The 23,357-nt window shown below is 49.6% G+C and overlaps 1 protein-coding gene across 1 annotated transcript in view; it reads left to right on the forward strand.

The window, feature by feature from the left end:
• IRS2 (insulin receptor substrate 2) overlaps positions 1-17,649 on the forward strand; it is a 31,785-nt gene extending 14,136 nt beyond the window's left edge. The window contains 1 exon segment of the mRNA XM_019443911.2: positions 15,108-17,649. Coding sequence (XP_019299456.2) covers positions 15,108-15,112 — 5 coding nt within the window. The 3' untranslated portion in view covers positions 15,113-17,649.
• The last annotated feature ends 5,708 nt before the right edge of the window (positions 17,650-23,357 follow it).

Consider the following 23,357-nt stretch of genomic DNA (forward strand, 5'->3'; position numbering starts at 1 on the left):
GAGAGAGTGTGCGAGCACGAGTGGGGGAAGGGCAGAGAGAGAGGGAGACACAGAATCTGAAGCAGGCTCCAGGCTCTGAGCTGTCAGCACAGAGGCCAACGCGGGGCTCGAACTCATGAACCCTGAGATCATGACCTGAGCCAAAGTTGGACGCTTAACCAACAGAGCCTCCCAGGCGCCCGTGGATGCATTTTTTAAAAGATAAATTACTCAGGTGATTTGTGGCAATGCATGCTTCTGTTTTGTTTTTATACGACAGTAAGGCTTTCATAAGTTGTTTTCTGGAATAAAAGTGACCTAAAATAGCAGTTTGCGATGCAAATGAAACAGAAAACAAATCCGTTAGCTACTCATACTCTCTTCCAGTTAGATTTATGAAGTCAGTTTGATCAACACTTTTCCGAAGCCCGTTTGATTAGTTTGCTAAGTCAACTTCTAATGCACATACAGTTCAGTTGCAAACCTTTAGGTATGATTTTGCTATTACTTGCAAAAGTGAGAATTCAATATTTCTTCCCCCTATAGGATTATAGGGGAGTATTAATTTACACTCAGCATCAGAAAACTAACTTCAGCTGGGTCAGTAAAAAAGTTAAAACTTGAATAACGCGTGTTGTGGAAATACTAGATATGAAAGCCTGACAACGTTATAAACATTAATGAATCTGAAAACATTCTTCAGAGTTTTACCTACTTTGACATTTTTTTCCAAATGAGCATTGTCGTTGAAAGTTTATGCAGGTTCCAAATGTAATGACGTTTTGGTATGGAGGGTCGTATCAGAATTTTAAAGATACAGTAGAACTGACTCACCTTAATTCCATTTTACTTCTTATCATTATTTGTAGCTTCGCTTATCAGTACGGCCGGTTTATTAGCAGTCTTTGTTCCAAATGAAATAACCACAGCAGTAAAATACCCGAGCTTCTCCAGCTTGAAGGATTTAATTAAGTTCCTAGAATAACTCTGGGTGATATGCACCCAATCTCCACGACTCTGGAGTCTGTCTTGTGTTGCTGGAATGTTCAGAATTTTTCGGGTCTTAAGCCATTTCCTAAAGTTGAAGACGGTTCGGCCAGTCTGATAGAGGTTCAGTGTGTACCAACCCCCCAGCAGCCACAGTGGCCATCTGAACTCCTCACAAAGGCTGTCTCTGGGCGGGGGCGGGGGGGTGTTGTGCCCACCCTTCACAGTGGGGTGGCCTTGCTGGAAGATTCTGAAGGAGCCGCTCAGGCGTTGAGTCCCTTCCCCCCCCACACTCTTGGGGTACGTCCCATCAGGCACCATTTCTGGATCGGTTTACTTCTCAGAAACTATAGGTTTGGTTTTGTTGGATGCAAAACCCACCCAGCTCCTGGATGCGGCTCTCTAGCCTGCCCTGTAACTGTCCTGGGATTTCTCTTTGTGCCCAGTCTTTGTGTTCTGGGGTAGTCTTCCAGAAACTTCCCAACACGAGGTTATGACCTCCCTTTCCTGTGCCATCTGATTCTTCTTGGCTCACCATCCACTCCTGCTTAACAAAGATGTTGTCTCTTATTTTAAAAATGTTTATTTATTTATTTTGAGAAGGAGAGAGTGAGAGTGGGGGAGGGGCAGAGAGAGAGGGAGAGTGAGAATCCCAAGCAGGCTCCATGCTGCCAGCACAGAGCCCGATGCGGGGCTCGAACTCCTGAACCATGAGATCATGCCCTGAGCTGAAATCAAGTTGGACACTTAAGCGACTGAGCCTCCCAGGTGCCCCAAGATGCTCTCTCTTTAATTGTCTGAAGCGAGTTCTTGCCATGAATCATTCTTTCTTCAGCAACCCCAGAGCTTTCTTAGCTGCCTGTAGGAAGCTCACATTTGAGATGTTGACTGCTGCTGCTTGTCTGCCGGCGGGCCCCTCCGTAAAAAGTGAACATGTAGATTTTAGTCCCTGTCCTAACAATTTCCAACTAGGGCTGTATTTTCTTACGACACACCTTTAATGGTGTGCAGGAGGATCTGAAGCCCTTTTGAAAGCATAGATCCCGTCCTTTTATAAATACTCATGACCTAGCCAGGGATGCCCCCTCCCCTGGTTACCAGCAGCTTCCTGGGAAGTTTTCTGTCCTTCTTACATCTTCCCGCCTTTTAACTGTTCTTTCCGGAAAAAACAAACACACACCAATAGGAGCTTCGCTTAATGGCTGCTTGGGAGAGTGCAAAGATGGGCTGTGAGCAGGAGAGACCGAGGCAGAAAGGTTAGGTCTCCCTTCAACTTTCAGATTTAATCAGACTGTTAAATATGTTTTCATCACAAAGATGCCAGTTGTCAGTTGTTAAATACTTATCAAATGTTTTGCTCCTTTGAAAAATATTAGAGTGTAGGCCAGAAAGAGAGAGGTTTGATTTCCAAGCTAAAAAGAAACACAAAAGGTACTCAGTTCAAATACAAATGTAACTTCAGATTTATATTTGAAACCTAGGAAATACATTTAATTTTTAAATGTGTTCAGATCAGCAGGTGTTGTAGGTGGTGATAAATGCTCCAGAAAATATAGCTGGGAAGGGAGAGAGGGAAAAGGTGCTGACTTGAAGGTGATGAGGAAGCAGGTCTTGTAGATATTTAGGGGGAGAATCCATTTGGCAAAGGGAATGAATAGCCGTGCAAAGGCCCTGGGGCAGAAGATTTGCTAGTATCGTCCAGAATAAGAAGTGGATCAGTGTGACTGATTACAAGGGACATAGGGAGAGTCGTAGGTGAAGAGGGGGACATGACCAGGGACAGTGACCTGTAGAGTCCAGTCAGCCATTATAAAGACTTCATGTCATATTTAACAGGCATGAAGTGGAACAGTCTTTGAAACGATATATAGAGCATTTAAAAGCTTTTCGACTGGAGTCATCTAATTCTGCCATTGTGTCTTTTTCTGCCTGCCACTCCTGAGTTTCCTTCTCAAAAGTAGCATGTAGACTGAGCAGCCCTGGAGGTGGGTTGAGGCACTGAGATGTGATGGGGGGAGGGGCACCGGCAGATGATGAACAAGATAAAAGCACCTGCCTATTGGCGGAATTGCATACTTGATTACACAGACATTTGTAAGGCACTTTGTACTCTCTAAAACGTTTCTAAATGTTATCGAGTCCTCAGAATCTCCTTTTGGGGGTGGGGGGGTTAAAGGAAACCCCTTATGTTTTAAAGGAAAAAAACACCTGAGGGGGCTCCTGGGTGGCTCAGTCGGTTAAGCGTCCAAGTCTTTTTTTTTTTTTTTTAATTTTTTTTAATGTTTATTCATTTTTGAGAGACAGAACATGAGCGGGGGGGGAGGGGCAGAGAGAGGGAGACACAGAATCCGAAGCAGGCTGTAGGCTCCGAGCTGTCAGCACAGAGCCCGACGCGAGGCTCGAACTCATGAACCGTGAGATCATGACCTGAGCCGAAGTCAGACGCTCAACCGACTGAGCCACCCAGGCACCCCTAAGCGTCCAAGTCTTGGTTTTGTCTCAGGTCACGCTCTCACGGTTTCTTGGATTTGAGCCCCGCTGACGGCATGGAGACTCCTCGGGATTCTCTCTCTCTCTCTCTCTCTCTCTCTCTCTCTGTCTGCCCCTCTCCTGCTCGTGCTGCCCCCCGCCTCTCTCTCTCGCCCTCTCTCTCTCCGTCTGCCCCTCTCCTGCTCATGCTGCCTCTCTCCCTCTCCCCCTCTCCCTCTTTCTCTCAAAAATAAATAAACAAACTTAAGAAGCAAACCTGGAGGGAGCTGTTGGCCTGGTAGGTTTGCTCCTGCCTGGTTCTGTGTCTTCCTGGTGAGGCCGCACCTTCTTTGGGGGGATAAAGGCCCTCAGCCTGGATGAGCCGTGGGTGCGTCTGGACCTGGGTCAGTGTGCACGCGGCCACTTACCCCCGAGTCCCGGTCCCTTGACAGGAAGGCGCTAATGGAGTGAGCCAGCAGCCAAGGCTTCCAGAACGTGAGAAAAGCTGGCGTGCCGCCCACGTCCAGGGACCCTGCCTCCTTCACTGTGTGTGTGAGAAGCATGGCCGTCTGGCAGATGGCCTTGCGGGCAGTTCTTTGTAGCTGATGTGGTCTTAAGAACTTGGCACGGTGTTTGGGTCTGTCCTCAGGATTCAGGGTTAGTTTTACTTTTTTCCGAAATAATGGGGAAAAAAAAAAAGTCAGCATACATAAACTGGTCCATTTTACCAGGACCGGTGACCTCACCTAACTACCTGCTTACCTGTCCTGGCCGTCGTCGCTCCTGCTGCTCAGGGGTCCCTCCTGCCTCTTCCAGACCAGAGATGGAACATTTAGATTCTCCAAGTGCGTGTTCTAGAAAATACGCGTGTGCCCGTTGGCCTCCTTGATGTCTCTGTTTCCTAAGGTAACTCTAGAAGCTTGATGGGTGAGGCCTGGTGGCAGCCAGCAGGAGTGGGGGCAGCGGGTCTGGGGTGGGGAGGGTCCGGGCTCGCATCTGGGCCTTCGTGGGGTCCGCCCTTGTCCGTGTGGCCCCGAAGGTTCCCACACCCCGACTCACCAGCGGTCCTGCGCTCCCCGTGCACAGCGGAGCGAATGGACTCACCTTCTTCCTGTTCCCCTTTGCGTAGGTCGCTTGGAAGCCCCCCTCGTGTTCGCCCCAGTACATCAAGTAGAAATTACAAAACGGCCTGTTGTTGTTTGAGGAAAATGGAGAAACTAAGAATTATTCTCTATGAATTCCTGTGTGCTGAGTGTCACAAAGTCACACAACCGGTAGCTGTTACCTGGTGGAAAGGATTCCCTGGATGGGACACCCTGCTGGCGGCCGCACTCTGGAAGGAAGAGCATGGAGCCTGTGCTGTGCAGGGGTGGGGGGAGCGGGTGATGCTGTGTGTGCAGCTTACGTCTGCTGTCGCCTTCTGTCCCGGTGGTTCTCAGAGAGGTGGTCAGGGAGGCCCGTCACTTCTAAATCCATTCTTTTTTAAAAGTTTGTTTTTAAAGTCTATTTATTTTTGAGAGACAGAGCATGAGCAGGGGAGGGGCAGAGAGAGACACACACAGAGTCGGAAGCAGGCTCCAGGCTCCGAGCTGTCAGCACAGAGCCTGACACAGGGCTCGAACCCACAAACCTGTAAGATCGTGACCTGAGCTGAAGCCGGACGCTTCACAGACTGAGCCCCCCGGGCGCCCCTCTTTTAAAGCCATTCTTAAAAGCCCTAGAAGATTCTGCCCGGGAAATGTGACAGGCCGGTCAGGCTGACAGTACAGCCTTCTTTGAGTGCCACGAGTGATGTCTTCATACCGATTTGACTGTTTCCCCCTGCCGGGCGTCAGCAGCTGGGGAAGCTTGTCTTTCTGTGGTTGGATATTTTGCCCCTTCGTGCTTTCTTCTCTCGGGAGAAGAGGGAAGGGTGACGCACATGTGTGATCACGTGTGTCTCAGCAGTGTCTCCCTGGGCCTCCAGGAGGGGTGGGGGGGCCAAGGTGTCCAACCCGCCTGCTCTGTCCAATCTCCCAGGAGGCCTTGGGAAATCCCAGGCTGGGAGCCTGACTCAGGCATCCTGGGGTCCCGAGCCGCTGGTGCGTGAGGTCCCCCCCAGCACTTGAGCCTTTGAAATGTCTGCCAGGTGCTGCCGCTAAGTTCTGCCAAGGCCGCAGAGGGGAGTCGGCAGCCTTACTCTGTTGAGACTCCAGTCGTGAGTGACGGGGAGGCCCCTTGTCGTTCTGGCTGGAAAAACGCCTGTAGGTGTTTGTCCTGCCCCTGGTGCTGTCTGGTTGTGAAGTGGGGGCTGGGGGGGGGGGGGGCGGTTGAGGCGGGAGCAGTGCCCTGCTGTCTTACTCGGTTTTCTTTTCCAGCAGCTGAAATTTATAAAGACCGTTTGTAGCTCAGCACTTTGCGTTTGTCATTACTGGAAGGTTAACCAATAGCGTTTCACTTGGATGTGGGTCTTAACTCGGGGGCAAGGGAGTTTGCACGTTGCTCCGTAGGCAGGTGCACTTGGCGTGCGTGAGGCCTCGAGAGGGGAACCCAGCCCAGCTGGCTGGTGGCGTCGTGCTTGCGGGCACATTCGGTGCGGAGGGGCATTTGTGCCCTCGTGACGGGGCAGCTGTCTGCACCGGGCGCACGCGGCCCCTGCCCGGGTGTCCCGTCCCGCCGGCAGGACGTGAAGAAAGCAGCCAGGCCAGGCGTGCTGTGCCGCGTTTGGGAGCTATTAGCTTTAAATGGCCCGGAGTTACCCCCGGAAAAACAATTCTGCTTCTGTTCCGCTTCTGTCCAATTAAAACGAGCTGATTCATTTCATTCCGGGAGCTGTTTGCCGTTGTGTTTGTGCCTTCATCGGTTGTTTATTTGCTGCTTCAAGTCGCACTTGCTCGTGATGTCATTCGCGGGTATAGTTTTGAATGAAGAAAGGGCCGCGATGGCAGGCACGCTGGGCGATGCCACAGCCATGGCCACGCACGTTAGCCCGGGGAGGGGGCGGGAGGAGTCAGGCTTCCTCTGGCAGCGAAGGGCCGCCCGGGCTCATTAAAACGAAGTCTTTGTAGTTCAAAACGAAACATGTGGCTACGTGTATACATCATTTAAAGGAGCTGGAAGAAAGTGGGGGGGGGGGGGACACAGCTGCCTGGGGGCGAGCGGTGCAGGAAGCAGGTGTCCCTGTGTATGAGAAAAGTCCCGTGTGTCTCTAGAAGGTGTTCCACTTCCTGGTTTATAACTCCGGTACATAGAGCCTCCTTGGGTGGTTTCACGGTGGCCCAGGGAGCAACGCCAGGCGAGGAGAATGACGTGCCCATTTCTGGAAGGAACAGATAGGTAAATGCTGGCTCCTGGGCCCCAGGACCCCTACTCCTGCGGGGCGGGCCAGTGACTGTCCGCACCCACATCGCAGTGAGCCCTTGGAATGGCATTTGGCTTAAGGCACAGGGGCGGCTTCACCTGAGTCATTCCTGAGCTCCTGGGATGCCTTCGAGATGAGTGACCGTGGCGGGAAGTTGCTGGGGGTGGGCAGGGTGCGACCCCCAGCCTTGGCTTTGCTGGCTGCCCCTTCTCACAAGGGCTGTTCAGTGAGATCGATTCTGACACCCCCCCCCCCCCCAGTGGACAACGTGGACATCCTGTGCGATGTGGACGTTCTAGACGGGGAGGGTGTGGCCTGTAGTTCAGGAGCAGGGACCGGTCAGGCCACCAAGCGCTTATGCACAGTGGACACTCTACCTGAAAAGGAGGTGGCTGGGCAGGGGTGGGGCGGGGGAGGGGCGGCCATGGTGGGTTCCAGAATTTCCCCCTGTTCTCTTTAAACATTTTTTTCTTGTGATGAAAGACAAGCACTTTATTGATTACTACGCTCTATTTTTAACACATTCCCAAATTATTGTATGTTAAATGTGAAAAACAGAGTATATCTTAGAATCCTGAAGGCATACCGTTTTAACTATACTCACAGGTCTGTTTCTTATTCAGTGATATTATAGTGGGATTTGAGCTGTATTTGGCTTAATTTCAGACTTCCAGAAAATGCCTATTTCGATTTCAATAATAAAAACAAAGAAACAAAGTCCTAAAACTAAAATAACCCCAGTAGCAAGTCTTAAATAGTTAGATATTTAAAAGAAAGAAAGGTGCATTCGAAGTGGTCTGTAACAGTAGGGTTTTGGGGGTTGGATATATTTTGAATAAATTCTTATACATTCCTTAATTCTGCAGGAAAAACACAATATTTAGGTTTGAGAACATCAGATATAAACAATATAACATTGTTATAGGATACGTAAAATATGTATTTTTTACATCAGTGTAAACTCCTAAGCGTAATAATGCATGAAATCTGAGGAATGAATCGCACTGCTTGTGGGATATTTGCAATTTTACTGCACGTCCTATCGCCTGGCTCAAGTATCCGTACTGTTTCTCGGTGCAGAAACATAACAGTTACATTCACGTTCGTAAGCGACCCGAGAAAGAGAAAAGGGTTATTTGGACCCCTCTTGAATTTCAGGTCCAGTGTATTATAACTTCACCTCTGTTAATGTTGAAAGAGTCGTGCCACAGGATGTAGTAATAATCATACGTGCTTAGTACTTTTGCGTTCCGTATGAAACACCAAGTAAAAGAGCTGTAGGTGAGGGAAATTACTCCCCAAAGGGTGCTGGCTTCCTAAATGATTTGATGGCTTCCTTCCTCGTTTTCAGTAGGGCCTGTAACAGGAGAGCATGGTTTTCAGCAGACAACGTTGCATTTCTAAAGGATGCAAGTTCACAGATAATCTTCCCGGGGACTCGATGAGTCTCCGGGTGTAACACACAGATATTGATATGTGGGCCTGTCTTGACCACTTCAACCTTCTTCCTTCTCCTGGGTGCCTTCCCATGCTGGGGGTGGGTGGGGGGGAAGGTTGCTGCTACAGTGCCTGCCCAACCACAGGCCTCTGCTATTGAAATGCAGAAGCGTCATATGCGAGTGAATGAGCCTGGGTGCCAATAAAACTTTATTTACAGAAACAGGCAACAGGTCGGATTTGGCCCTACCTTGTTGACCTCTGGCTTAGAACCCACTCTGTTGTGAGGTGAGAAGGGTTTTCTTTTCACTTGGGCCTCAGACAGTTCTAAAGTTGCCTCCTCCTTTAGAAGATTTTTTTTTTAAGCGTTTCTGCCTTTGAGACATGGCATAAACCACATGGGTTTTTATTTCAACTTAATTCATCAAAGCTTTAGAAAGGCTCTAACAAGCATCGTGCCAGATGATGGGGACGGGCAGGGTTCGAGTCCTCAGCTCACTGGGGAGACAGGTGCATGTGGCAGTGAGCCATTGCCTGTGTGGTATTTTGTGTCACTGGGGAGTTTTGTAACGAGTTAATGGCGGTAAAGTGTAAACTCCCAGGGCCCAAGTGAAAGTCAGAGACCTCCTGTCCCCCTTCCCAGCCCCACCCCTCTCTCGTTACTTGTAGAAATGGACAGCGATGGCCTCAGTGGAGGCGTGCGTGCAGAGCCCTGGGGGACGGGCTGTCCTTTGCTGCTGACCTGTCACTGATGCTCCCTCACCTGGTTTCTACCTGGGAGGGTCCGACATTTCATAACTTAAGAGCAGGGTCCCCCAGCAATGCAGGGGGCACTTTTGTCCTTCGGGGGTCTGGGCTGAAGAATAATCAGTAATATTTCTCCTATGCTGTTGGACGTTGCTGCTACAGGGATGATGGAAAACTCTCACCATAGAAGCATAGCTTGTGGGATGGGCATGTCCGGCTTTTTAATAACAAGCACAGAAAAGAAAGGAAGGCTGGAGGGTCGGGTGGAGGTCTGCTGAGGCCAGGCATCGGAGAATTCACGCAGGCCCCCGTGGGAGGCTTGGCTCAGTGGAGGGAAGGTTCAGTGCAGTAGCTCACAGGCCAGGACACCCGACAGCTCTGATGTTCGGTGATTAAGACAAGGTCCTTTGTGAAGGATTAAACAGGAGCTGAAGGAGGAGAGCTACCTATTATGAACCCCAGCCCCATACCAGGACTCAACCTTTTCCCTCTGACCCCCTGCCCCTTCCCCCACCCCCTCCCGTCTCCTGCTGTGTCATTGCCATCAAATTGCAACTTGGTGCTGGGAAATTTCTTCAACAGCGAGCACTCAGGATGAAATGACTTCACTTGTCAGAGGAAAGGCCTTGTCAGGGCGCCTGGGTGACTCAGTCAGTTGAGTGTCCAACTTGATTTTGGCTCAGGTCGTGATCCCAGGGTCGTGGGATCGGGCTCTGAGTCAGGCCCTGCACTGAGTGTGGAGCCTGCATGGGATTCTCTCTCTCTCTCCCTTTCCCTCTCTCTCCTCTGTCTCTCTCAACCCCTTCCCCACTCGCTCACTCTCTCAAAAAAAAAAAAAAAATTAGAAAGTGGGATCTCCTATAAAAGACATTTTCACGTCTTTCACAAGGAGAGTCGGTAAAGTAATTTACTGCCGGGAACTTCTTCCCTGTCTCTTAAGTTATTTATTTATTTTTTTCCTATTTAAATGAAAAGTTCGAGTAACCGTTTTTCTTAGAATCTCTGGCTTGTTGGTTATCACACTTAACCTTACTTTATTACTTTTTTTTTTTTTTTGGGTGTATTCACGAGTGTTTTGCTTTTAGTCAAGTAAGGAGATACTGAATTATCAGGTTTATTTTTCTAGGAATTTCTCACGCAACTGAAAAGTTTATTTTCTCTAGTAATCCTATGTTTAACATCAAAGGTTTAAGTGGGCCACAGGGTGACGTGTCTGGGCTCGCCGCGGGTCTCTTTCTTCCTAAGCGTAGTTTCCACTAGAAATAGAAATTTCAATTTGAGAAGTATGTTGTTTTATTTGTCATGCGGCTCGGTACCCCCAGCACCCCTAACTCCCATGTGCCTGAAAATGTTACGTCGTTTTTACCTGCTAAGTACAGATGTGCTTTCTTCGGTCGGGGGACTGGTCACCAGTGGAGGGAGGAGGCTGTTCTGTGCAGCTGTGCTGGGAGCACCCTTCCCCCCCCCCCTCCACCCACCGCAGAGTCTGCAAAGTCCCGGGGCTTGCATGGAGCCCTGAGTGAGGCCTTGTGAGGCCTTACGCAGATCTCCACATACGGCCCTCCCTGGGGCTCCACATGGAATCTGGGGGGCACCCCACGAGGCTCTCTGCAGAGAGAGAACCAGGGGTCTCTGTGGACAGCGTTGTGCCCTGAATTCTGGCCACTCAAATATTGACCGTGAAGCCAAGCACATCCAAACCCACATATTCATGAGAAATCAGAACGAGGAAGCAATGGGTCAGAACGTGTATCTAAAACGTTGCTTGAATTTATTTGCCCTGCTGCCGATTTCCCCGATTTGTCTCTAAAACATTCTAGACCTGATGCTCACTGTCCTTTCCACGAATGTGTTTGTAATCACGGAACCCAGCTCACCAGTGGCATGACGGGGTCCGTGTTCCAACATCTGTGCTGTCCATGGCAAAGATGCTCTGCGACTTGTTTAGTGATGTACTATTTAGTGATTTGTTTTCTATGTCTTTCCGTTTTTTTTTTTTTTCATAAAGTAGCCCAGATTGAATTGAAGGTGGGGCCTTTAATGAGGGTGCTTTGCTCATTTGCATTCCGATGCTCTTTTAAATGGAAGAGAACAGGCAGGGAGCCGCCGGCCCCCCCCCCCCCCCCCCATCCTCAGGAGTGGTGGTAACCAGTACATGGAACTCTGTCCTTCCTGTGAACATCATTTGTCATGTGTGATAGAGCAAAAACAAGATGGAGAAGACGTGGCCAGTGTGGCATGTCATATGGAACGAGTGTGAGAGTATTTTTCCCTTAAATCAACGACTTAAAAAAAATTTTTTTAATGTTTATTTATTTTTTTAGGCGGGAGAGGGGCAGAGAGAGGGAGACACAGAATCCCCAGCAGGCTCCAAGCTCCGAGCTGTCAGCACAGAGCCTGACATGGGGCTCGAACTCACAAACTGTGAGATCGTGACCTGAGCCAGAGTCGGACACTTAACCGACCGATTCACCCAAACATCCCTCACTAGTATTTCTTTAATGTTTAGTTATTTTTGAGAGAGAGAGAGAGAGAGAGCGAGCATGAGTGGGGGAAGGGCAGGGAGAGAGGGAGACACAGAATCCGAAGCAGGCTCCAGGCTCTGAGCTGGCAGCACCGAGCCCGACGCGGGGCTTGAACTCACGAACCGTGAGATCATGACCTGAGCCGAAGTCGGACACTTAACCGACCGAGCCACCCAGGTGCCCCTAAATCAACTTTAGATCAATGCTGCTGTGAGTGGGTTTCTTTACAAAGTAGTGTCTAAGCTACAGAATAGCACAGCGTGTGATCCTATGACAAATTCAGCGAAGGCCGATAAGTTTAGGTTCTCTTTAGATGCGTTACCTCCGGAATCCAGCATCCGGGTATGTTGGTAACGCCTGCACAAGCAACACGTGGGTCCTCATGTGTTTTGTTTTGTTTTGCCACTACACTTGACGCGTTCAAGGAATATCTCCCATTTTCACAAATGTTCAGGGTGGATTGATTGTACAATTAATAATTTATACTTTGCTTCTACTGGAATTAACACAGATCATATGGTATGTGAAATTTTGCTGGAATCACCATTAGGAAGCATAAATATTTAAAAGCGAGGATGTCAGGGGGCACCTGCGGGGCTCAGTCGGTTAAGCATCTGACTCTTTGATTTCTGCTCAGATTGTGATCTCACAGTTCCTGGGATCGAGTCCCATTTCCGGCTCTGCGCTGACAGCACGGAGCCTGCTTGGAATTCTCTCTCTCTGCCCTTCTCCCATTTGAACTCTCTCTCAAAATAAACAAATATTTAACATAGAGTAAAAGTCAGTAAACAAATGGAAAGGCAAGTGTGCTCGGCTCTCGGGCTCTAGCTCCTGCTTCCCCTTCCTCCAGGGCTGGGGCTGGGGGAGCAGGTGGAGGGGGTGGGCGGGTTCCGGCTGGGGCTGGGGGAGCAGGGTGGGGGGGGCGGGTTCCAGTCCTTTCTCTGGGGCTAGAGGAGCAGGGTGGAGAGAGGGGGTTCCAGCCCTTCCTCTGGGCCTGGGGGAGCAGGGTGCTCTCCGCTTCCCTTCCTTCTCCTGCATCCGAACAAGGATGCTAGATGAAACCAAGCTGTTTTGTTGGGCGCGAGGCCTCCGCCGGCTCTTGGGACCGCAGTGGGTGGTGGGGGACCCAGGCACGAAGGTGGTATACCGAGGGGTGGGTGTTTGGAACGATGCTGGGTGGCCACGTGGACCCGGGGTCCTCGGCCGTGGGGCCCTCAGTCTCAGCCCTCCCGCTGCCACACCGGGGTGTGTGTGCATGTGTTTGCTCTCGTGCACATCTGTGTGCGTAAACGTGCTCGGAGCCCTGCGTACTTCGTGCCGACCTCGGTCTCTGCGCTGGTGGCTGGTGTCTCTCCTCTTCCTGCAGTTCCTGCATCCTTCCCATGGCCAACAGCAGGTACCTGTCGCTGTGACGGTGTGTGTGCGCGCTCGGGGTCACCTCTGCAGTCGTCACGGGCTCTCCCAGCCCACCTGTGGGATCACAGGGGGCAGCCCAGGGCCTCAGTGTCCGAGGGAATCGTGTTCCTTGCCACCCCCACCCCGCCTGGCATGCCCCCAGCTCTCTCCCTGCCGGTGACCGCGGCCTGGCCACCCTTCAGCGCCAGGCACGAAAGCTGCTTCCTCTCCTTGCCCCGGGGGTCAGAGGCCCATGGGGGCTCCCCTCCACCCTTCAGCACCCCCCGGGGGCCTCAGGGAGGCCCTGGCCCCGGAGAAATCGCCGTGTGCACAAATGTGCGAGCCAGGATCGCCCTGCCTGTATTCAAACTTGCCCGCGACGCTCAAGCATAGAAGTGAGGTTTTGATACTTGCACGTCACAAAGAGACAGTTACCTGTTCACCCCGATTCGGGTGCACAGTGATCTCGTGGTGTGACGGCGAAGCGTCCTTCCACACGGGGTACCTGTCACCCGTGTTTCTAGGACTGCGCTGAAGTCTGGGAAAGTGAGGAATTTACTGGCTTAGCTGTTTTCAAGATAATGGATGTCGGGCTAACAGGAGGGGATTCAGCCCTGTAAAAAAATACATAAACCGTGTTCGGTCAGCAGATCGACTGCATCTTGGCCACGTGCTCTGGGGTGGCTGGGGGTCCGCCTGGCACTCGGCCTCGGTGACAAAACGCATACTCATTTGGGGAGATGTAAGTCCGGGGTGGATTGTAGCAAACAGCCGCTCTTTAAGGGACTCAAGCAGCTGCGTGCGGGCTCTCATGCAGTCTGTCGCGGGGACAAGGACGAAATAGCCAGCTACAGGGCGCATCTTTCCCCAGGACAGAGTTGGGCCCCTGTTTCCACTCTACGGAAGAGTTTACCTGTTTTTTAAAGGCCATAGGGCTTTGTGAAAATAGTAAAATATGGTAGCATTGCCCCAAAAGATCACGTTGTGGGGCATGTTTAAAAACACGGTCATGAAAAAGATACGTGGACGTTGGGCGTTGAATGTTGGCAGTTGACAGTGGCCTGTGTGTCCAGGCCTTTGTTTTTTGGCTGCACCCAGGACATGACTCTGGGAGCTGGTTCCAGGCCTCCAGGGCCCGCTCCTGGCCGCAGGGTGCGCTGGGAGTTTCCTCTTGCTGGAATCAGCCCTCTGCACTCAAGGTGAACAGAGAAGAATTAGAGCCCCCCAAAAGTAAACTGAGAGTCTGGGAGGGGCTGTGATGATTTTAGAGCAGCGTGCCAAGTGCAAGTGGGTTAGTACAACCGCAGGGCAGAATGTGGCCAGCAGGGCCCGTGGGTGACCCTGGGGGTGGTGCACAGGGCCACTTGGCATTTTAATCAAAAACCCAAGAAGCCTTGGGGCATCTGGGTGACTCAGTGGGTTAAGTGTTTGACTCCTGCTTTCGGCTCAGGTCATGATCTCACGGTTCATGGGTTTGAGCCCTGTGTCTGACTCTGTGCTGACAGCTCAGAGCCTAGAGCCTGCTTGGGATTCTCTCTCTCTCTCTCTCTCTCTCTCTCTCAAAATAAATAATCTTAAAAAAAAAAAAAAGCAACTAAGAAGCTTAAAAAGACAATTTGCTATAAAATGTCAAAGTCTCCCAAGTTGGTCATTTCCTTAAAGAGGAACATGTTAAGTAAGAATATGCTGGAAACGATAGAAATGGGGAGCAGGTTACAGAAGCTTGATCCTCGGGCCTGGAAGAGAGTGCGCAGTTAGAGCTGTTGGCGGGTCCTAACACCGTGTTGCCTACGGGGCTCCTGGGAGCACATGGCGTAACCTGGACCCGGCCGCCTGGCCAGGAGGGTTTGCGGTCAGGCTGTCTCTGCAGGAGATCGTGCGGTGTGGTCGTTTCCGGGACAGGCGATCCTGTGCCAGGGTCCCCCGAGGCGGAGTTCAGCTCCCTTTGTCTCCCCAAGGGCAAGGGCGAGGGGGCCCCCCTGCCTCCGCCTCCCACTCGGCCCAGGGCCTCACGAAAGCACACTCACAGTCACCCTAACCTGGCTGTTCCCCTTCCTCGGACACTTGGGGGGGGGGGCGGGTTCCCCCTCCAAGTTGTTTCTGGAAAACGGAGCTGTGTTTGCCAGAGACACGGGCGGTGAAGGCGGCTTGAGAGGGACCTTTCCTCTAACTGGAGATTGCACTGTGCCCTCGACAGTCACCGCTGACTCTTTTCCTTTCTTTCCCAGAGTGAGGATCTGTCTGGCTTTATCACCGTGACGTCACGCATCAGAGAATGACTTTCAAAGAAGATGCTCACTGTTTTGTTTTTGTTTTTGTTTTTGTTTTTTTAAATCTGAAGCTGCTTACAAATTTTCTTTTGGATCTGAGCAATGACTACATTTTGGAACATCTACGACTGTATTAGACTCTGAACCCCCCAGGCGAGGACACCTGCCTCTCCCCCTGGTTCCCACAGGGGGCATTCGTCATTCTGCTGCTCGTGCTGTGTTTCGTTTGTTTTTTTAACAAAATTCGCCGAAGAAGGTATTCTCAAGAAAATCGGATGTTTCCATTGGCCCTTTAAATTGTGGCCGGTGTCTTAATTTCTTCTCACTTTCGTTTTGGCAAAGCAGATTTATCCCTCAGCATGCTGGGAGATGCTACCAACACCCATGGAAGTGGGCCAATCTGGTATTTACTGGCATGCACTCAAAACTACCACAGTCCTACCTCAGTTCCAGGTGAAGCCGGATTTGTGTGGCCGGGGGCCGGCAGGACCTCCTGTACATAGATGTCTGCTGAGTGTCTCGAGTGCGGCCTTCAGCCTTATTTAACTGGTCCCAGGAAACAGCGGCTCCGTGGATCCAGTCCAGGTACCTGCGTGTTTACTCAGCCAGAGCCCAGCGTGGGACTGACACTTCTCAACGGAAATGCAATTTGGGATTGGACTTTGAAGATGGATTCATAAATAATAATAATAATAATTATATGTAACTGAAGCAACCTACTTTTGAAAATCATCAACTGTATTGGGTAGCGGGGGGTGGGGAGGGGTTTGGGGAGGGGGTGAATATATCTTTTTACCTTTAACAGACTTGTTTAATCTTCTCTGCGTAGACGTTTATGTAGGTACATCAGATTGCAAAAGCCTTTGATCCTATTTATAAGCTCAAATGTCTCTGCTACCCTGACTCTCGAGCCTGCGTTTCCTTAACCAAAAATTCACGTAGGCATGCTAGCGATTCATGGGTGGTCGCGGCTTTGGCAGATTTTACAAAAATGTGTTATCTTTACTCCACGCTACCGTGTCGGCCAACGAGGCTGCCCTGAGCAACAATACAAAAAAAAAAAAAAAAGAAAAAAAAATTAAAAAAGGAAAGGGAAGGAAAGAAATTGATAAAAGAGGTATTCCGGCCCCTGTGTCGTTAAGGGAAGAAGAAAGAAAAGACGACAGAGAACGTCACGTTACATGTGACTTGTCGAGAAAACTTCCTGACGAGACTACCCTCATTTTATATTTTCAGTGTTCTGAAAAGATCGGTGTTGCGGTAATCATTGCAGGGGTCATCCAAAACTGCTAACCTTGACCGGCAGAATGTCCCTTCGTCTTGCTGCCCCACGTGACAGAGGGCTATAGACCTTCCTCCCGCGGGCACGTCCGTGTCTGTGCTCCCCGTCTGCTCGGATGGTCCCAGAGAGGCTACACTAATTCATTGGAGATGTGAGCTTTTTTTTTTTTTTCTTTTTGGAGAAAAATATATATAAATATATAGATATATATCACTATAGAATAATGCATTAATAAAATGAGGCTTTTTTAGAGGAAGACCAAAAAATTCAATGTCTTAAAAATATATTTAATGGCAATGCAAAAGTCTTCCTGCTTCCGTGCTGAACTTTTAGAACAGAGGATTGTATTGCAAGACAAAGTTGAATGTAAAGTGACCCCCCCCGAACATTTTTAAAGTTTTACTTTTCTAAAATTACACATCACAACAGTGTATAGACCATACGATGTTAGTTTGAAGGTCGATTTCAGTGTATAATACAGATACTTTATTAAAGTGTATAAAAACGTCCCAAAGTTTGGATTTCGTTTTGGGACTCGGGATCGATGGGTGGTATTTGCTATGTAACCCGCCCCCCTCCACCCCACCCCCTCCCCCGGGTACAGTGGGACTGACTCTGGACCCTGCTGGATACAGTGTATGATGTGTATTTAAGTAGTCCTCTATACTTAGAGTAGTCACGCCTCTATACAAATGGTTCACGTTCAGACTGCCGCTTACAACAAGCAAAATAAAAAGTTGATAATATACTAAATTTTCCTCCATCCTGTACATTTCAAAAAGAAAAAAAAGGCATATGCAATATTTACACTTTTAATTTAGTTTACAGAATGGAACCAAAATGTATAAATGTTATGTTTGCTAAAACTTCGCAATGTATATTGGGTCTTTGTACATTTTGCCTGACTTACCTTAAATTTAAAATATTTTTTGCTATATAAACTTTAACAGTTATTAAACAGTGTTTTCTTTTTGGGTACGTATTGTTTCTGGATATCAAGATGTTAAATATATTTCTTGCTATTGTGATATGACAAAAGACTTAACCTTGGTCTGTCTTCCATTGTACACGCTGTATATAAGGGTCGATGTGACGTTGCTGGAGACAGCAATAAATGGAATTAGAATAGTGCACTGTATTTAGTCTGTCTTGATCATGGATGCTCTCCTTAACAGCCATATGCAATAAAATAAAATACGTTATTTATGAAACGGATAAGGCCTTGAGGAGGTTTTTTTTCCCGCGTGAGGATTCTGAGTTCAACACAAAGCCACTCTCCTCCTGGTGTTTCAGAGTAAAAACGTGAAGCTCTTGAGATACTTGGACGCCTCCTCTCATTTAAATATTTTCGTTCTGGCAAGCCGAGAATATTCCCCAAGTCACAGAATTAATGAAAAGTAAGCGTACGAAGGAAACATTGTACAGGATGTAGGATGCTCGCGGTTGCTGGTTGGGCGCTGTCCCCAGCGCTGTGCTGACGTGAGCTCCTTTATGGTGGGCAACAACCGCGGGCGGTGGGAATCGCCCTCCCCTCTGTAGAGACGGGGCGGCCGGGGCGCAAGAGACGAAATGACTTTGCCAGAGGGCACATGGTCTGAGCGGCAGGAGCCAGCGTCCAAGCCGACCCGCAGCCCCCCCCCGGGGGTACGCACGAACCATCCACACAGAGTCATCACGGGCGGGGGGTGCGCTTCCGGGGGCAGCAGATAACGGAAATGATGACTGTAGACTTTCATCAAGGATTGCTTCCCCTCCTTGTTAGAGATAATTCCTCTGCGCCCGCACTTTACCCTAAAATTAAAGTAGTGCCATAACATGGGTGTCCCCTCTTTTGAACAAATGAAGCCAGAGCAGTTTGGAAGATGGTTTTCAATGTCGGCTTTTTGTTTGTTTGTTTTTTTTACCTTTTATTTTACAGAAAGAGAGACAGAGTGCGAGTGGGGGAGGGGCAGAGAGGAGACAGAATCCAAAGCAGGTTCCAGGCTCCAAGCTGTCAGCACAGACCTGACGTGGGGCTCGAACCCACAAACTGTGAGGTCATGACCTGAGCTGAAGTCGGACGCTTAACCGACTGAGCCACCCAGGTGCCCCTCAGTGTTGGTTTTTAAGGCATGAGACTGGCAAAAGCTGTGTGGTGTCGGGGGGGCCACGCAGCCTGGTCGTGCCTGGACAGATTCCCCTCAGGGCTCCCGTTGGACACAGAGGAGGAGAAAGGCCTCCAGGCTGAACACCCCTGAAATCTAACTATTTTAATGGAAGGGCAGCTAAAAGCTGCCATTCTAGGGGAGTCGTACAAGGCAGAAATCAGCAAATGTCTTTACCCAAAAGCCAGTTGGAAACGAAGAAGCGTGGAGTTGTCGCAAAGGTCCACGAATGCCACGAATGTTCGCCCGAGCACCATTTGGAAACTTTGAAGAGAAGGCTGAGTCCCATACGACCCAACGATGGGGAGGGTGGGGATCCCCCTCTGTTGATCTTGGAAGAGTGCAGTTCTCACCTATGGAGGGTCTCAGTAGCCAACTTGGAGGACGCAGACTGGCTTCCGGCCTCTTGCCGTGCCCAGTGTGTGAGCTGTCCCGCAGGACCTGGGGTCCCCGGTCCCACATCCCTGAACGGGTTTCCCAGCGGGCCCCGGCAGACGGGCCACTTGCTTATTCGTGGACATTGGACAGGGCGTGCTAACATTTGAGTGGAGCTGGCGTGCCGTGTTTATCATAGCCACGCTTGGCCCCCCGTTGAAGGGCGGAGGGGGTCATAACTGCTCCTTTGCAATGGGCGGTGTGTCTTTTCCACCACGTTCCCTGTGCGGGTCTCCCACATTTCTTTGATTTCTACGACTCACTGCGGGGTGGAGATGGTCCTTGACACAGACCTGTGTGGCCTCGTGCCCTTGGGCAACGCCAAACGTCCCTCCAGGATCTGGCTGGGTTTTCTCTCCTCCGGCCGGTGTCTCTTCTGCTACTCGGCTGGCTTGCACTGCTCCGTAGGGTGCTGTTTAACTCTTGGGTGGTTCCGCACCTGCTTGTCGTTAGTACCTCCTTGATTTGGGGCTAAAATGATTTCCTTGAGTCCAGCTCAATTCTCAAGTGACCCATGGCCTTGGCCACTACACGTAGAGAAAGTTCTGGGCTCTTTTGGGCACTGGCTCCCCTGACCTGAGCTGTACCTGCTGGGTTTTCTTTTTCTCCTTTCCAGAATCCCCTCCTTTCATCCGGGACAGGAACTCTAAAACCTCTAAATTGTCACAAAATTCCTTACACCTTAAGGAACCTACCTTGACCCAGGCAGCCTGCCTGAGCTCAGCCCTCCCTTCTGAGACACTGCAAGTTCCCGGATGACTCCCACATGAGACATAAAACAAAAACATCAAATGGACCCATAGCATTTCCCAGAAAATGCGCGTATTCATCAGGATGGTGTTGGCTGCAGACAGTAGCCCAATTCAGTGGTTTAAACCAGTCCTCCAGAGTGCGGGCTGATCAGAATCTTCTGGAATGCTTCTTAGGCCAGATCGCTGGACAGTCCCCAGACTTCTTTTCGGTGATCTGTGGTGGGGCTCAAGAATTTGTGTTTCTAGCAGTGTCCCAGGGGATGCTAAGGCTACCGGTCTGGGACCAAACTGTGAGAGCCTCTGGACAGTAAAGGCATTTATGACTTCACAAACAAGAGTTCAGGGCGGGGTTATGTAGGCAGCTAAATGGCATCATCAGGGCCCCAGGACCTTGTCACCTATCAGCTGCCCTCAGCAGCTTGGCTTTTCTCTCTCAGACCTGTCTCCTCATGTTTATAAGATGGCCGTCGCGGTCCCCAAAGGCATATCATCCCATAATAATATCCCATAAGACAATCTGTCCTCTTTGGGGACTTTCTGAAGAGACACAAACAGTCCCAGAGCCACCCACGCCCAGCCAGCTGGGCCTCACTCCCACTGACCGAGTCTGGGTCCCTGCCCATGGGGATCCTGGTCACTGGAGAGTCTCTGGTTGGTTTGCACTGAACGAGACTCGCCCTCTGGGCCTGGGAGCCCTCAGCATCCTGTGAAGTGTGAAACTGCAAGATGGTGAGCGGAGCTGGGTGCTGGTGACAAACACTGAGGTGGGGTCGTGTCTCACAGGGAGGGGCCGACAGTGGCTGTACCAGCAGCAGGCAAGGGACTCGTGATTGGAACCCTTGCAAACGCAAGTACAGGAAAATCTTGGCTTGCGAGCATAATTCGTTCCAGAAACACGCTTGTAATCCAAAGCACTTGAATATCAAAGCGAATTTCCCCATGAGAAATCATGGAAACTCAGATGGTTCATTCCACAACCCCCAAATATTCATATAAAAATGATTACAATTGTAATCTAATACAAAATGAAAGAGAGAATACAAAATATAAAGAAAAATAAAGTAACCCGCACTTACCTTTGAAAACCTTTGTGGCTGGTGCGAGGGAGACAAGAGAGAGGAGGGTTATTGCGTAGGACGACTTTCACTGTCACCAGTGGATGTTGACTACGGTACAGTATTATTAAACTCTTGTCATATGCTGTATTGAATGTAAGTGGCAATAAGGCAGCAGAAGAAAGGGTCTGTATCTACAGGCAGCCTGCCCTGGAAGGAAGGAAACATTCCTAAGCTTATTCTTGTCTGGAAAAGCAAAGGACTGTCCCTGGGTGCTCTGAAGTGACAAAAAATACACCAGTGCCAGTTGGGGGCACCTTCCAACGTCCGAAAAAATCACTGATTTCTGCCAAACACTGAGCCCTGAGACCGAGCATCCGACAATGGGAGACGATCACCCACAATCCTGCAGAGAGAGAGAGAGAGAGAGAGAGGAGAACCATTGGCTCAGTTGTGATCGTGTGACTTTCAGCATCACGTACGACTCGTATTGCAAGACATCCTTCTTTTTCCAAGTTAAAATTTACAAGAAATGTTTGCTCATCTTGCAGAACACCCGCAGAACAAGTTACTCGCGATCCCGGGTTTTCCTGTGTACTTCAAATGAGCTATCTCCACTCCCGTTACACCCCCCCCCCCCACCTCCAGGGACTTCGAAAAGGGGTTCCTAATAAAGCACAAGTGGAATAAAGTGATAAATTTCGCATGATCAAAAACATAACAGCGAAGCCGGCCTATATTTACAGAATTGTTGTGGCCAAGAGCCTGGACATAATTCCACCACCATGTTCTTTGAGTATGTTTGTTTTTGGTACTGATTTCTGTCACACTGGAAGCTATTTCATGCAAGATCAAGATACAGAGGATGGAAAATTGGACCTTTCAAGGGGCATTAAAAGCAAACACTGTTTAGGTTGCAAAAGAGAAAGCTGCAGTGATTTATCCCCATTGGTTACGTTAGAGGCTATGATAAGAAAAGAGATTTGTCACCGACCTTCCTGAAAGAAGACAGAACCGGAAAAAGGGACGGAAGGCTATGGAAGAACTACGTTCATTTTCCACAAGGAATAATTTGATAATGGTGAGGATTATTGAATGCCAATATTGACGTCAGAAGAATTTTCGATTACACTGTACGGAGGCCTGAAAAAATAAGACTTTTCGGGGAGAAGGGCAGGTGGGCCGTACAAACTCAACCGGCCCTTCCTGCCGGGGCCTGGCCGTCCTCAGCTCGGGGAGGGCGGGGGCGCCCCCCACCCCGGCGCCCTCGTCAGCAGCGCCCTGGACCCGTGGGCACAGCTTGCAAGCCCCTGGAGCCTCCTTCCTTTTCTTGTCTGGCGTCTCTGAAGATTAGGACACGAGTTAGCACCGGATTTAAGCAGGACATAGAGAACGATTGTGCCCAGTGTAGTTTGTGGCGAAAGTACGAGGCCAAGTGGCGTTTAAGTATCTGACATAAAGATCTAGAGACCCGAGGGGAGGATCAGGATCTTAGGGGGGTCCCGACCATCACCCACCTTTGTCAGGCCATGCTGAGGGAGCACCTCCAGTGAGTGGCAGGCCATGCTGAGGGAGCCCTTCCAGTCGACGGGTTATAAAACTCGGTGTAGCCAAAGTGACGGAGGGATCCTTACAAAATTCACACGGGACCTTATCTCCACCTTGGCGGGAAAAAAAAAAAAATCCCCGGCCCCTCCCCCATCCCACTATCTCATAGGAAAAGTCAAACCTCCTCAGCCTGGCGGACACATGTGCTTCATGCTGTGGCTTCTTTGACCTTCCTGAGGCTCATCTTGGCCCCCGGATCACGCCCAAGCCTTAGCCAAAGTCTGGGAGCTGCACCCAGCTCACACACAGACAGACACATAAAGACACCAAAGATCAGAACTGCTGGGCTGGAAATAAATGTTTAGTTGCCAAAAGATGTTAGTTCCTAAAATATTAGAATTCAGAAGAATTTTTAAAGACATACATACATGAGGCATCACACTTCAGTCCTTCCTTTGAAATCTGAGACCATTCTGAACCTCATTTCCTCCCACTGGCCCCTTCTTCTTCCCCTCCCCCCTCCCCTCCTCTTCCCTTTCCTTCCGGTCTTTTTGGTTTTTATGATACTTTATTGGTTTTACACTCTCAACATGAAGAGATTACATTTCCTCCGTAATATAATTCACATGACTTTTAAAATATTCAACCTTTCTTTAAACTGATTAATTTTCTGCCACTGGACCTTTGGGCATGCTTATGTTTTAATCCATTTGTTAATTATCTGGATTTGGGACTTAAACAGAAAACTCAAAAATTTCTTCAAGAAACCTTTTCATTTGCTATGTGGCCTGAGTTTTCTCGTATAGGAGAATATTTGCCTCTTTACAGATGAACAACAAATTGGGTCAGGTAGAATGTTTTCAAGTCTTTTCTCAAGGACTTTATATGCATTTCTCCACTGCCTCCTGGCATTAAATGCTGGTGCATAGAACTCTTGCCTAACCTAATTTCTTACTCTTCCAGTGTTTTTCTTTCTGTTTTGATGCCTGAAA

Source organism: Panthera pardus, unplaced genomic scaffold, assembly GCF_024362965.1.
Source record: "Panthera pardus isolate Hobbes unplaced genomic scaffold, ASM2436296v1 HiC_scaffold_1, whole genome shotgun sequence".
Lineage (NCBI taxonomy): Eukaryota > Metazoa > Chordata > Mammalia > Carnivora > Felidae > Panthera > Panthera pardus.